Source organism: Anopheles gambiae, chromosome 2 (assembly GCF_943734735.2).
Source record: "Anopheles gambiae chromosome 2, idAnoGambNW_F1_1, whole genome shotgun sequence".
NCBI lineage: Eukaryota > Metazoa > Arthropoda > Insecta > Diptera > Culicidae > Anopheles > Anopheles gambiae.
In genome coordinates, this window is record NC_064601.1 from 24675973 (window position 1) to 24691869 (window position 15897).

General features: G+C 46.2%; 1 protein-coding gene across 11 annotated transcripts in view; it reads left to right on the top strand.

The window, feature by feature from the left end:
* Positions 1-15857, top strand: part of LOC1273317 (phospholipid-transporting ATPase ID) — a 37505-nt gene extending 21648 nt beyond the window's left edge. For 2 of the 11 annotated variants that reach the window (XM_061647856.1, XM_061647857.1), the window contains exons 2-22: positions 593-2017; positions 2495-2553; positions 3418-3630; positions 3719-4255; positions 5041-5124; positions 5210-5344; positions 5520-5768; positions 6883-7221; positions 8276-8442; positions 8525-8648; positions 8734-8907; positions 8981-9257; positions 9329-9481; positions 9563-9782; positions 11298-11587; positions 11674-11897; positions 11992-12217; positions 12298-12401; positions 12470-12718; positions 12793-12912; positions 13081-15757. In XM_061647856.1, coding sequence (XP_061503840.1) covers positions 1006-2017; positions 2495-2553; positions 3418-3630; positions 3719-4255; positions 5041-5124; positions 5210-5344; positions 5520-5768; positions 6883-7221; positions 8276-8442; positions 8525-8648; positions 8734-8907; positions 8981-9257; positions 9329-9481; positions 9563-9782; positions 11298-11587; positions 11674-11897; positions 11992-12217; positions 12298-12401; positions 12470-12718; positions 12793-12912; positions 13081-13467 — 5343 coding nt within the window. In that variant the 5' untranslated portion in view covers positions 593-1005 and the 3' untranslated portion in view covers positions 13468-15757. Of the gene's footprint in view, positions 1-592; positions 2018-2494; positions 2554-3417; positions 3631-3718; positions 4256-5040; positions 5125-5209; positions 5345-5519; positions 5769-6882; positions 7222-7624; positions 7643-8275; positions 8443-8524; positions 8649-8733; positions 8908-8980; positions 9258-9328; positions 9482-9562; positions 9783-11297; positions 11588-11673; positions 11898-11991; positions 12218-12297; positions 12402-12469; positions 12719-12792; positions 12913-13080 lie in introns of those variants that run through there. The other 9 variants (XM_061647864.1, XM_061647865.1, XM_061647859.1 and 6 more) reach the window with 8 other exon arrangements.
* The last annotated feature ends 40 nt before the right edge of the window (positions 15858-15897 follow it).

Consider the following 15897-nt stretch of genomic DNA (forward strand, 5'->3'; position numbering starts at 1 on the left):
AAAAACAACTGAGATTGCAATCCCGGGGGTTCGTCGTTACCTTGGAAACGGAGAAGGAAGCTCTTCGACATCCATCCATCCCACTTCCAAACATCAATCCATTGCGAGGGGTTGATTGTTGGAAGAAAGTGCTCTGCCCCCCGGGTTGCCCTTTTTGACACCTGCCGGCGGCCGTCGTGACATCAGACAAGACCGTTGACGCCAGACGGCGCTCCCGGCACTCCCGGGGACAATTTGTCAATTTTCAACGCCCCATTACGGATTTCTCTTTAATTAAGCCAATTAAACAATGACTGGCGCCAGCGGGCAACAGAAGGGGGGGGGGGGGGGGTGTCAGTTGAAATAAAGTAAGGTTCGCCTCCGCCCTCGTGGACCGTGGCGCTGTGTGTGCTTGACCTCTAGCGACACGGAGACGACCCCTCCGGAGGATGGGATGACCCACGCTCGAAGCAGGCGACGAACCTTTGGAACGCGCTGAATAGATCGATGAATGGATGGGTTTTTGATTGGGTAATAATCAAAGTGATTCTGCATTTCTTATGAATATGTGTGTGTGCGTGTGCGTGTGTCCTTCCCCTCTCACCCGTTCCAGACGCGTATGTGTGTGTCAGTGCAATATAGACGAATAGCTGGCACTGGTGGCAAGTGATTTAATTGACGTGTAAAATTGGTTCTCGTGTTGCTGCTATACGATGGCTGCTTTGATGCAGAAGTGAAGGGAAGACTACAAAAGCACACCAGCGCCAAGTTTGTAACGATTACGATGCACTAAAAGGCGGGGCAATATGCCCGGACCGTGACTGTGATTAATCGCAGCGAAAAGTCTAAAGTGTCTGCTAGACTAGTGACCGAAGACCGAAGGGTGACGTCACACGCCACACGCTCATTCAGCACCCCGCGGTGGTACGATGGTAGACGGTTGCCGTCCGTCCACGGTACAGCAGCGGCAGCACCACCAGCAGCAGCGGTTATAGTGATCGTGCCCGTGATCGAGACCACGCGAGCATGCCTATCTCGCACGCCACCACCGATTCGGTCGAGCTGGAAATCCTCGAGATCCGACAGGACTCGAGCGACGACGACGATGACCAGCAGGATCTCGCCGGTCGGCCGTACGGTACGCGTACGGTTCGCGGCTGCCGCCGACTGCCCACCGCGACGATCGTCCGTCGACAGCAGCAGCAGCAGCAGCAGCACCCGCAGCAGCACCATCATGAGATCGTCCTGGCCGGCAGTAGCTCCACCGCGAGAGCAGGTACCGAAGCGTCGGGCGACGATCGAAGCATGATGATGCCACGAACCGGCTCGCCGCCCAAGCGGAAACGGTTTCGCCGGCACCATCGCACCAGCACGCGGCGCAAGTCGAACTCGCAGAGCTGCGGCAGCCTGTACAATCTGGCGGCGAGCAGCCGGCCGCTCCATCCGCAGCGTTCCGAGCCGAACGTCAGCTTCTACTCGAGCCCCGGTGAGCACCAGCACGGCGATGGCGGCGGGGACGATGGCGGGTACGGGCGGGGCGGCACGATCGATGCCGACTATCACGTGCAGGACAGCTCCAACACGCTGGACGATGCACCGGTGCTGGAAAGTTGCGAAAGTCTCGGCGCGACGGGGCGACGCTCACGACGCAGCGGTGGCGGGGGTCGACTGCGCCACGACGACGACGACGGTGATGGGGCGGACGATGACGGGAGTTACGGTAGCAGCGGCCTGGACGCACTGGACGACAGGGGCACGGACGACGACGGTATGATGGCCGGCTGTCTCGGTGGTGGTGGTGGTGGCGGTGGTGGTGGGTCGGGGACGGGTGGCCATCATCAGCATGCCGCACCGCAGCACGGTTTGCGGGCCTCGATCGTGTCGGTGCTGGGGAGGCTGGGCATGTGGAACACCAACAAGCCGCCGGGCGGCAAACCGGTCCCGGTGATGATCCACCGAAGCGAAACGAAGTCATCCTTCGATCGGGGACAATCTTACATATCGAACGGAGCCAGCCGACTGCGGTCGATTTTTGGGGGTAAAATCGAGCATGCCCACACACACACACACAGACAGACACATCTCATCTGGCTTCATCTTGCGCATTCTGGTCATCTTCACCGGGGGCACCCAAACACCACCCAGCATGCTTGCGCTTGCACGGCAGCACTACCTTTCATGAACTCCGCACTCCGTTTGTTGAATGCACCATTAATGCACCACTAACCCGCTTCCATTGCCTTTCACTCTAACTCGCTTCCCGCATCAATCATATCGACTTAAGCCTGCGCTGTGTTTGTGTGATTCATCTCATTAGTCACTCATCGCATCGCACTCATCATGGTACGAGCTTTCTGCATAACAAGTTCTAACTTCACAAACAAAAAACTGTGATTTATATTGTTTAATTTAGTTTTAATTCATAGTATTCATACACGCATCCAGTTTTGCTTTAATCGATGACGTACAGGCATTCGTAAATTAGTTTCTAATGCTGTGTTTATCTTTTTTATAGAAAATGAGCGACGAATACGAGCCAACGATCGAGAATACAATACACAATTCAAATACGCTGTAAGTACCACTTTGTCCACAGGCGGTCGGTTTTGCTGCCGTTACTAAATATGGAAATAAGCACTCAGTAGCGAGAATTGAGTCCGAGTGAATGAGTTAGAATGATGAGCTCACTCTCTATGATTCACGAAAAAAACTACTATTACTGAGTAGCTAGTGATTGCGAAGAACTGAATCATCGAGATTGAACTCTCGAAAGAGTTATTTAACTCACGAATGAACCGTATGAGAAGAACTCATCGACATGGGAGAGTTGGATCGTTTCATCGAGGTAAAACTCTCAAAAGAGTTATTCAACTCATTTAACTCACTGCGTGTGAGTTACTAGTCGTCGTGGAGAGCTAATACATACAACAAGACTTCAGGGACGAATGTGAAATGTTTAACTATCCAATTATTTAATTCTACAATCTAAATCACGTTTTACTCTCTAAAGAGTTATTTAACTCATGACAGGTTTAATAGCCTTAATAGTCGGCGTGTTAAATTGAGAGTTAACGTTCAAAAAAGTGAAATAATTCATAATTGAGCTAAGTTCTCTATGACTGAGTTACTAGCTAGCCTAGCGAGTTATACTATTAATCGCACCTTAGCTATCTTTGAGTGAGCTACTCACTGACTCAGAAAGTTAAATCACTCTTTAAGATACAACTCTTGAAAGGATTCTCTTTAACTCATCAATTCCCTGGCGCTCAGCTAAAACTCGCCTTTAAGAGTTAATTTCCAAATGCGTTATTTAAGCTCTTTATGGTTCATTTCACACATTCGCAGCAATTATTTAGCTCGCTCATTCAGAACAAGTATTCCAACATGAATGAAACACACTCTGTCATGGTTCTTTGATTCTGTTTTTCTTTTTCGCAGAACAACTACATCAAAACGTCCAAATATTCGATATTAACATTTCTGCCTTTGAACCTGCTGGAGCAGTTCCAACGTCTTGCCAACTTTTACTTTCTGTGTCTACTAATTCTCCAGCTGATACCGGCGATCTCGTCACTGACGCCCGTCACCACCGCCATTCCACTGATCGGTGTGCTCATGCTGACTGCCATCAAGGATGCGTACGATGATTTCGTAAGTAATGTTGTGGATGTCGCGCTCACTCAAAACCCCTCGCTCTAACGCTGTGCCGTGCCCTTTACCCTACCTTCCCACCAAACAGCAAAGACACATGTCCGACTCGCAAGTTAACAATCGGCGCTCGAAAGCGCTCCGGCACGGGAAGCTGGTGGACGAACGGTGGTCCGGCGTGCAGGTCGGCGACATTATCCGCATGGACAACGATCAGTTCGTGGCGGCGGACATACTGCTCCTGTCGTCGAGCGAACCGAACGGGCTGTGCTTCATCGAGACGGCCGAGCTGGACGGGGAAACGAACCTCAAGATCAAGCAGTGCCTGCCCGAGACGGCCGCACTGGGCCAGCAGGAGGATCTGCTGTGGAAGTTTAACGGCGAGATCGTGTGCGAACCGCCGAACAATCTGCTGAACAAGTTCGAGGGTACGCTCACGTGGAAGAACCAGCGCTACCCGCTCGACAACGACAAGATCCTGCTGCGCGGGTGCATCATACGCAACACGCAATGGTGCTACGGTGTCGTCATCTTTGCCGGCAAGGACACGAAGCTGATGCAGAACTCGGGCAAGACCAAATTCAAACGGACGACCATCGATAGGCTATTAAATTTTATAATCATAGGAGTAAGTAGACAAACAACGAAGAAACGGTTGAATGGGTGGGAGAATGGTTGAGGCTGTGCATGTTTGCGACCACGACGACGACAACAACGACGTGGCTAATGGAAAAATTCTTCCCCATCGAGTAGATGGCATCTGCCGTCGACTCCAGAAACGATCTCACCCGTAAACCCCGTGATGCATCTCCGGTGGGTGGTCCGTGTTTTGCTAGTGACGCGCGCGCGCCTAGAAGCTCTCCACTCACGCTCTGAACGATAAATAATGCAGATATTTATGTGCCTTGTTGTTGCTGGCGGTCGTGCTTTGGCACAGTAGTAGTTGCCTTTTTACTGCTTTTTGTCAGCAGTCGAACGCGCGATTGAGCTCTGAATGACGGTAATCGATTAGCATTCCGCGAACTATCAGGTCGTTCGTTGATTTGCCTCCCACTTGGCTGCCGTTGGCAATCAATGAAGCATATTTATCTCGCGTATCATCGTTTCGAACGATGAATGTGAAGCATTTGTTGTTGATAGAAATGAACATCTGTCCCGGAAGTTGTTGCGTGGTCCATGGGTTTTAATGGGCTTCTTAAATAATTATCGCATCCATGTAGATTAATGGGTCATAGATAGAAGTGATCGTCTATGTCTTACATTCATTCAGCACGATCTGTTTATTACCTTCTCACTAGAAAGACGAAACGGTGAATCGGTCATTTTAATATTCAGAAATCTCCTGCCTAGAACAAATGGTTTTACTAATCATATTTTTCTTCTCTCACTCTCTCCCGCTCTTCTTATTTGCAGATAGTGTTCTTTCTCTTATCGATATGCGGTTTCTGCACGATTGCATCCGCAATATGGGAGGCGTTAGTAGGATACAAATTTCAAGTAAGCTTTCGCTCCCAAAAAACGCTTTTTTCTCATAAAGAAACACACTAATAAAGTGCTTTTTCCTTTACTACTTTCCTTCTAGATTTATCTGCCATGGGAACGGATAATCCCGAAGGATTATCTGCAAGGTGCAATCAGTATCGGGTGTCTAGTCTTTTTTTCCTACGCAATCGTACTGAACACAGTGGTGCCAATATCTTTATACGTGTCGGTAGAGGTACGAGCTGGCCGTGAAAGCCCATCCACATCAACATGGCACACCTAACGCGCTTCACCTTCTCACACTCGCTCTCTCTCTCTCTCTCTCTCTCTCTCTCTCTCTCTCTCTCTCTCTCTCTCTCTCTCTCTCTCTCTCTCTCTCTCTCTCTCTCTCTCTCTCTCTCTCGCTGCAGGTGATCCGGTTCGCGCAATCCTTCCTTATCAACTGGGATGAAAAGATGTACTACGACAAGACGAAAACTCACGCGAAAGCGCGCACCACCACGCTGAACGAGGAGCTGGGCCAGATACAGTACATCTTCTCGGACAAAACGGGCACCCTGACGCAGAACATTATGACGTTCAACAAGTGCAGCATTGCCGGCCGTGCCTATGGCGATGTGGTTGATGTGCGTACGGGCGAAACAGTCGAACTGTCGGAGGTACGTTTGCCTGTCCCGGGCCGGAACCACCGCGCGTGGTGTACACGTTTTTGTCGTCCTTCTTCCTGCTCCTCCACCTAAGTAGAACCGATTTGATGGCTTGCAGTAGTGTTGTACACACGGCCGTTTTTCGCAACTCCCCTGTAACTCCATATTGGAACGTTCTTCATCTCGTGTCATGTCTCGTTTGTCGTCGCTCGCTTCGGCGAAAGGTTGTGTTGAAGCATCAAGCACCATTTCAACAACCCTTGTCCCGAATTTAAGCGGTGTCCGACTTTCAATCCATCGTTTTTTTTAAATACTAATGTAGTGTAGTTTCAATGCTGCCACAGCAAGCGCAAAATGCTTCGCGCGCGCCCTTAATCCATTTTCTAACACTTTCTATTATAGGGGGATAGCTCCAACGAGCGGTACCTCCAGTCCTTTCAATGAATATTTTCAACTGTACCGTTTTTTTTTCTATTCCTATCCCATTCACTTTCTTCGTGTCGTCCTTTGTGTGTGTGTGTGTATAATAACTGTTTGGTGATATTTCTGTAGTTTTAGACACGTTTTAGCAGAACGCTGTCTCTCTTTTTGTGCGTGTTATTTTGTTTTTTACAACGTGTGACAATTTAGAACTGTTTTCAACAACTTTCTTATACTCTTTCTTTCTTCTTCTACCCCTTTTTCTTCGTGGTATGTGTGTTTCTCCTGCTCATTACACTCGTATTTTTATCCATTGTTCGTTTTTTCTACTCTTTTCAACTTATATTACGTACTGTTCTTAATATGAACGTTTCATTATTCTTTTCTTTTATCTTATTTGTTAACCATTTATTGTTTCATTTTAATTCGTGCATATTCTTATGCACTTTACCATACTTTTGTTGTTGCTGTTTCTGCTATACATTACGTACTGTTCGTTGCATATAATTTGTTTTTCTGTTTTTCTATCTTTTAACCATTTATTAATTTTACAACGTGCATCTTCTTGTTCTCTTTATCATAATATTTATATGTTGCTGTTTTTGCTGCGTTTTGTTGTGTCTCTTATATGTTTTTTTTTTCTTTATCTCTCTTTCTCTTTTTCTGTTTTTTTGCCCTAATTCCTGCGCGATTGATATGCTTGTAGCCTACATTCAACAGTAACACATCGCTTTTGTTAAACGCTGAAGAGCCGCCAGGTCGCAGCACACCTCAGCCCACCACCACCACCACCACCACGATCACCACCGAACAGCCAGTTCAGACCCCAAACAAAAAGCATCCACCTTCACTACATGTTAGATTCAGTCAGCACAGTAATAGCCAAGAAACGCAGACGTCCATATCCTCCACTACGACTAAGCAAGTCACCACACCAATACCACCAACACCACCAACACCACCACAACAACCAAAAACCCATATCCCGGCGCAGTCAACTACGGACGTACCACCAAGTGGGAACAATACGCAAGAAGGACTGCATGTATGCATGATTTCGTTTGTAATACCGTACTCACGCTTGTTTGCGGACAGTTTTCTTTATTATGTCATCTTAATTATTATTATTATTATGAAAAAAGCTTGCGCTTTTAGTAATTTGATGCGTTTTGCAGCAATTTCGGGCATTTTTTATTAGCGTAAAGATAGCAAATAATGCAATTTTCGTTCACGTTTCATCACTAGTATCGCTAATAATTGCACTAAAGTACTCTTGATGAGCAGAGAGGATTAAACGTACACGCCGTTACAATTTTGCGCATTGCTTTGCGAAATTATATGTTTTCACTGTTTAATGATCTCTATAATAATCTGTTATTTACGCCACCGTGTTTCGTTAATGTTTTCAATTGTTTGTAACGACTTTTCAATTTCATTTTTCAATTTAGGTTTCTTCATATAGTGTGGTGAGTTATGTCATTGTTTAGACAGTGCGCCTTGTTTTTGTTTACTTCTTGTTATGAGCCTTTTCATTCAACTTCAAAAACAGTTTTATTCGTCCTTTTATTTTACTTATCTTGCACTTTTTAACTTTTAAATACATCTGATCAGGAGTTTGCTTTAGTGTTTTTATTATCGAAGTACAGCACCGCATGTTTTAAAGTAGAATTTAAACGTTATCTCACATAAAAAGTGATAAATCAAAATTAAACAAACAAACATACCTTACTGAAATTCGGAACTACTAGAAGCTCATCAGTTGCAGTTTGTTGCGCACACTTTCCGTTGCGTTCCGTTAATTTGCGCAACGTGTATGCAGCGCGTATATGCTCGGTACAATTATGCTTACAGTTTCTTTTTCCTTTACAATTCTTTCGATTCTTTCTCATCCCACATCTACTAATGCTACTCGTGTCACCACCACTCTGTGCACCGAAATGTCTCAAACATCTGTCTTCCCTGCATCAAACCACGTGTGTTCGTTTCTCATCGTTTCTCTTCCCAACCATTCATTGGGGGGATGGACATCATAACAAACAAACGTCAACAACACCACACCCCGCCTCCCCCTTTTCCCCTCCCCAAACCCATTAATGCAGGTGATGGAGTCGGTAGACTTTTCCTTCAATCCGGAGTACGAACCCGAGTTCCGGTGGTACGACCAGGGGCTGCTGGATGCCGTGCGGGCGGACGAGGAGCACGCGCATAACTTTTTTCGTTTGCTAGCCCTCTGCCATACCGTGATGGCGGAGGAGAAAAATGGCAAGTAAGTTTGTGGGTGTGTGTGTATGTGACCGGCTATTGCAACAATTCTCTCACCGTGTGATCGCTTCCCTCCTACCTTGCAGGTTAGATTATCAAGCACAAAGTCCTGACGAGGCAGCCCTCGTGTCGGCGGCGCGTAATTTTGGATTTGTTTTTAAATCACGAGCACCGAACAGTATAACAATAGAGGTCATGGGACGAACAGAGGTAAGTTTAACAGAGGAATTAGTGGAGTGAATATAGTAATGCTCACTTACATCTTACGTCTACTTACTGTATGCTCATCCCCTAGGAATATGAACTGTTAAGTATATTAGATTTTAATAACGTTAGAAAGCGAATGTCGGTCGTGTTGCGTCGCAACAACTCCATCATCCTGTACTGTAAGGGCGCCGATAGTGTGATATACGATAGGCTAGGACCGAACCAGCACGACCTGAAGGCTCGCACGCAGGAACATTTAAACGTGAGTTGATTCTCGTGGTGCCAATTCTTGCTTGTAAATTGACGCTTGGTTATTTTTTTCTCTCTTTTGGCAGAAATTTGCCGGCGAAGGTTTGCGCACGCTGGTGCTCGCCGAGCGGCGCCTCACGAAGGAGTTCTACGAGTCCTGGCTGGTGCGACAGAGAGAAGCTGCCTTATCTTTAGACGGTAGGGAGGATAAGTTAGGTGCAATCTACGAAGAGATCGAATGTGATATGCAGCTGGTCGGTGTGACGGCTATAGAGGATAAGCTACAGGACGGTGTGCCCCAGACGATCGCGAACCTACAGCTGGCCGGCATTAAGATTTGGGTACTTACGGGCGACAAGCAAGGTACGCGCATGCTGTTGTCCATCACACTCACACAGCATTAACCATTGCTAATGCACGTTGTTTCCCCTCAGAAACGGCAATAAACATAGGCTATTCGTGTCAGCTGCTGACGGACGACATGGTGGACGTGTTTGTGATCGACGGCATTACCAAGAGCGAGGTCGAGCAGCAGCTGCGCAAGTACATGGATTCGTTACGGATCGTCAACACCTACCATCCAGCCAGTGAGTATACAGGCGCTGATTGCATCTAGGAAATGAATGCAACACTACGCTCACGTTCTTCTGTTCCCTACATTCTTATAGACGTTCAAAAAGCGAACCAAGCGCACTCGCAAACGGTTGGTAGCGGTGGCACCACCAGCGAAACCAGTGCCGTGACGGCAAACGGAGCGCACAGCAGCAGCTCGGGTCCGATGGTCGACATACAGAACACCTCGCCCCCGTCCGTATCGGTGGTGACGTTTAGGTGGGATAATAGACATAAATATACAAGTATAGGAGGAAGCGAGGAGGCACCGGACAGGTACACACCGACACAACAACTCACGCCGGATCGCCGGTGGAGAAGCGATCCGCCAACAGGACGAAACTGTTCTTTCTTTTTCGTTTTTTTTTTTCTGTTCACCCCAAAATCCTTGTACTATTACTACTTCTACTTCTACTACTATTATTGCTACTAAGGCCCCCATTTCCTCGGCGGTCGGAACGGTCTCGAACATCTACCGCGGTTCGAGTGTTCTGTGTTGTATAACCGACTCTTTCCTATCTTTTCTGTGGGGATGTGTTGTTTTGTGTATGATTTACCTATTTCTTGTTTTCCTTCTTCTTTATTGCTCCTATTTTTACCTCAATGTATTTACCCCCGCCCCTTTTTTAACAGCTGTACATGTATTTACAGTGTTTTTTTTGTTTGTTTTACATTCATTGTTCTACTATATTTCTTGTTTCATCCTTGGCCCCCCGCCCGTACCAGTAAGCTATTTTCTTCTTCTTTTGTTCTTTTAAGGAGTATAAGGCCTTTGTTTTCCTTCCATTTCCTTAACGTTTCTTCACTACCTTCTCGACATGATGATGGTACAAGAGTTACTGTATTTGTTTGTTGTTTGATCGTGTTTTTTTTGTTCCTTTTTTTGAAGTTTTGAAAAAAAAAACTACCAACTTCATCTACCAACGTACTTCCTTAACAAAACAGATAAAACAGTTGTAACAGAAGCAAACACTTTGCGTGGCGCGAAAACGGTATTACACTACTGACGTGATGCACCAATGAACCATTCTATTACACACACACACACACACACACACACACACACACACGCACACAAACACAAATACATACACACACACACATGTGCTAGCCAATGCCTTCCTCATATGCCTGTACGAAACAATATATATAAATAATATAGCCCAAATATAGCTAATATAGTGACGTAAGCACCACCACCACACACACAAACCAACATCTCCCTGTTAACTAACATTCCTTCAAACACTAACTCTGCCCTCTATCTCGTGATCTCTGAACTGCCTCTCGAGACGTACGTTTTTGTGTAGTGCGACTCCATCTTTGTGTGTTTCCCGTTATCCAACCCACCCACCCGTAGTGTATAGTATGTGTGTGTATAGTTTCATTTCTCTACCCTCCATAATAGTGAACCGTGATTTTCTTTTATACCTTCAGTTACTGACATACTACTGTTTTTTGTTTTTGGTAGTTTTGCTGACTGCGTTTAGTAGTGTCCCATTTATTTATTTTTTTGTGTATAGTTATGTATAGTTAGCACATTGTTTTTTGTGTTCCTGTTATATGTTGTACTCCCACTCCTTCCCTTTTCTTGTTGCTTCACTCCCTCATAGCAACACCACCTCCCGTGTGCCCTGTTTGTCCAAAATCCTATCCCTAACCTTCCCTTACAATCCTATCACACCACTTACTAACACGCGCGTGCGACCCTTCGAATTGTCAACTACAACTGCGTACTAAACTGCTGCTGCTTCCTTCTCGCCCCTGCTCCCCCCTCCCCCCTTTTCGCAGTGTAAACTGTAGCAACTATTCCGACGGGTTTGAGAAGGGCGAACCGACGCTAACCGACATCGACGAGAACACGGGCGTGGCGCTAGTGATCAACGGGCACTCGCTAGTGCACTGTCTGACGTCGGAGCTGGAGAGCAAGTTCCTCGAGATTGCGTCCCACTGCAAAGCGGTGATCTGCTGCCGGGTAACGCCGCTCCAGAAGGCGATGGTGGTCGAGCTGATCAAGCGGGCGAAGAATGCGGTCACGCTTGCGATCGGTGACGGTGCGAACGATGTGTCGATGATAAAAGGTATTTAAATGAAGGTCAAAGGGAGTGCGGGAGAGAGAGAGAGAGACGCGCAACACACTAATGTCCTTTTCCGTGTTCTTTTGCAGCGGCACACATCGGCGTGGGCATCTCCGGGCAGGAGGGCATGCAGGCCGTACTGGCGAGCGACTACTCGATCGCACAGTTTAAATTTCTCGAAAGACTGCTGCTGGTGCATGGCCGCTGGTCGTACTACCGGATGTGTAAATTTTTGCGCTACTTTTTCTACAAAAACTTTGCATTCACGCTGTGCCATTTTTGGTATGCATTTTTTTGCGGCTTCAGTGCTCAAGTAAGTGTGTGTGTGTGTGTGTGTGTGTGTGCGAGCGGCGTGTGCTCCCCGTTCCTATCTAATGACGATGCCGTTCTTCTTCTCCCGTTCACAGACCGTTTTCGATCCAATGTTTATATCCGTGTACAATCTGTTCTACACCTCGCTGCCGGTGCTGGCGCTCGGCATCTTCGAGCAGGACGTGTCGGACAAGAGTAGCGTCGACTATCCGAAGCTCTACACGCCCGGCATGACGAACGCACTGTTCAACACGACCGAGTTCATACGCAGCGTCCTGCACGGTATCTTCAGTTCGCTGATATTGTTTCTCATTCCGTACGGTAAGTAAGGGTCTGCAGAAGGCTGTGCTTAAAATGAAGTGGAATCTTTAATCTCCAACAAACACCTCGGTTTCCCCCAGGTACGTACAAGGACGGCATCTCTCCGGACGGGTACGTGCTGAACGATCACATGCTGCTCGGCTCGGTAGTGGCCACCATACTTATCCTCGATAACACCGCGCAGGTAAGAACCAGCCTCCTTCATCCGTGTATACCGTTCGTTCACTCACTAACCCTCACTTCGCTACGCAGATCGCGCTCGACACATCGTACTGGACCGTGTTTAATCACATCATGATCTGGGGCAGCCTGCTGTGGTACTTCTTTTTGGACTACTTTTACAACTACGTCATCGGCGGCCCGTACGTCGGCTCGCTGACGCAGGCGATGAAGGAGGCCACGTTCTGGTTCACCACCGTGCTGACAGTGATCGTCCTCATGATACCGGTGCTGGCATCACGCTTCTACTTTGTCGATGTGTTCCCCAGCTTACCAGATAAGGTGAAGCTCGTGGTGTGAAGGCTTTGTTTTATTGTTGGGATTTACTAATTTAATACATTTCTTTGCTATTGTAGATTCGTGTACAGCAACGGCTGGCGCTACTGCGTTCCCGGCAGAGCAGTGACGTCTTGAGGACACCGTCCGCCCGCAAGGCACGCCGCTCGTTACGCTCCGGCTATGCTTTCGCCCATCAGGTACCGTATTCCGATCGTAGCAAGCTTAGCGTTGCTAAAGCGGTTATTCATGTCGTGCACATTGCATACCTGACGGCGCATTTCTCATCCAACCCGCTTACTAACCATTCCTCCCTTTGTATCGCATGCACACCACCACCACCACCACCACCACCGCCACCATTGTAGGAAGGATTTGGCCGGCTTATTACGTCCGGTAAAATTATGCGCAAACTGCCCCAGGACTTTGCCTTCCCGTTGGGGCTGGGCAGCAAGAAGCAACAGTCGACGGAATCAACCAAAAACAACAATAACAACAACAACAACAATAGCAGCAATAACGCTAATAACGCCTCGAATGTGGTCAATGGTGCTGGGGCCGTTGGGACACGAACCGGTACGAACACTGCGACCGCAACGACCCTGTCGGCGATGGCAGCAGTCACCACCTTGACCGTCAATGGTAATCAGCAGCAGCAGCAGCAGCAACTGGTTAACCTGCCCGGCAGCTCGAACGGCGGTGATCAGCACAGTCCGCGGGCACCGTGCCAAGATCTGGACACGATAAACCTGTAAATCCAAGGTGGTATCCCACCTTCGTCGAAACCAAAAATCACAACGAATAATCCACTTGGCTGCAACGAGTTAACAACAAAACCAGTGTCCACAGGAGAGGTGTGTTAAGTGGCCCATGTTTTGCTTTTTATGTTGTTTTTTTTAATACTCCGATTCCCGTGTTGGTTTGAAAATTAGAAAGAATTATTTTGCCTCCACCGTGTGAGCTACAAATTTTAAACTCAATACACCAACAGTCTCTGTACTAATCGATGCGAACATAGTTAAGAAACGGACCGCAAATTAAGACGCAAACACACGCTGAGAAGAAAAGGTACTTAAGCGAATGTTGATATCTGCCAAACGTAATCCGCAATCCGTGGCAATGGCCGGATGTTAAAACTGAACACAGCAGCTCACCAACCCCCCTCCCTCCCCCTTCCTGCCTGTACCAAATAACCGTATAAAACCCCGCGAGTCTCTGCAAGGAAGGGAAAAGAGGCAAACTGACAAATAACAATAATAACACAAGTATTTCATAGGAGAACAAGTCGAGCAAACCGCCTAAAGTGTGGGTGTTTAAGCACAGCTGTACGATAAACTTCTAAGCATAGTATTGACACGACCACGGCTTTAGGGGAGAGTAAGATAAAGACGGGAAAAGACGGATCGCCAAGCGATGCTCATACAAAAAAAAAAACGCCTCCATCATCATCCCGTTTTTGAGTTTCCATCATTCACACGCCTCATCTCGAATGTTTCGAATCTCGATTTTCTTTTTTTTTTTACTAAGATCATTCATATTCAGACGAACTACGAGCGCAACTAACAATTTTTTGGGGGCGCGAAACAAGCCGAACGAAGGAAAGTGAATAACATTTAGCATTATTACACATTATGAACTTATTGTGATTGTCCTGTGACTACATATTTGATATATTACGAGAGCAGTAAATGCGAATGCGAAAACGAAACCAGCCGCCAGCAAAACAGCAATGCGAAATAAGCTTAGTGGAGGGGGGAGGGTGTGGCAATTTATTGAATTGACGCCGTTCTGTTGGCAACAAGGCCAAAGAGCAAAAGCAGGGGAGAATGTAAATAGTGTTATATCTTGTGTAAAGAAACGTGAATAATAATAAAAAAAACCAGCATGAAAAAACTCGTTCAAACAGAAGAGCTTTTGTGCGATGAAGAAAAAAGAGAGGAAAAAGGATGAGAACAAAACAACAAAATACAACTGAAGTGAAAGAAATATTGATATTGAGTATGTGTAAGAGAAAAAAAACACACACACACAAAAGAGCTCACACAAGTAGAAAAAAGAAAAAAACAACGGAAACATTTGGAAGAGTCGATAAAGTAAACATACAAAAGAAGCAAACGATGTAAATATAGATGAAGGAAAAAGATGAACAAAAATGGACAAGAAACGAAATAAAAACACAATCAATCAAATGATACAAAAACAAAAAAACCAACATAACAGCAGCAAACGTACAGCTAGGCTTTAGAAGAGAAGAGAAAGGAAGATTAAATCGGGGCTTTAGTGCAAATACATAAACACAAACACACAAAAACACGTACACAGTGTGCTCTTCTGGAAAGCGTTGACTGTGTGCGGTGATGTATCCATGGGAACAGATAGTAATATTTTACTTACTCTAATGCTAATGCTGTTTCTCTCTCTCTCTCTTTCTCTTTTTGGTGGCAGTAGAGGGTGTAAAATAGTTACCTTTTTTGTGTCCATTTCTTTGCAGTTCTTCTTAAAGTAGTGATAAAAGATCGTTTAGTTTTTCTTCAATAAAAAAGGGTAATATTTTTAACATTATTTTAGTCGGCACACACGCCTAGTTGTGTAATTTGTTCTCTTCTTCTCTATAGAACTTTCCGTTCCGATAGTTTGCACTGTGCACCTTTTACCTACGTTGCGTAGCGTTTGCTCAAACGTGCAAGTTTTGTTCCTACCGTCCTGTAGTTTACTTTCATTTTTTACCCCAAATACACCTATTAGTGAAACTAAAGTATAATTTTACGAATTAGTTTTGTATTGTTGTTACTATGTACAAAAGGATTTGGTAGGTCGCAATGTAAGATGAGGGCGATGATGCATCTAATGCAAGCGGAGGCGCCTAATGTGTATTAACCAAAAGTTAGCAAAGCAGCGGAAAGATAGCGATAGCGAGAGAGAAAGTGAGAGAGAAGAAGCGCTAGCAACAAATTGAAACAAAACTGTGTATTTTTAAGGGCGAAGGCGTAAAACACCGCGCGGACGCATTGCATTCCTAAAGAGCGCATAATAGAACTAAAACAATGTTACGAATGTGTGTATGTGTCTCGTAATGATGATGGTAACACGCTGTGAAATAAAGGCGAACGGAAACGCGTAAACGAACGTAATTCGTGTCAGAAAATTGTCGGTGGTGTGTTTTCTCATTATTTTTGTTCTATTTT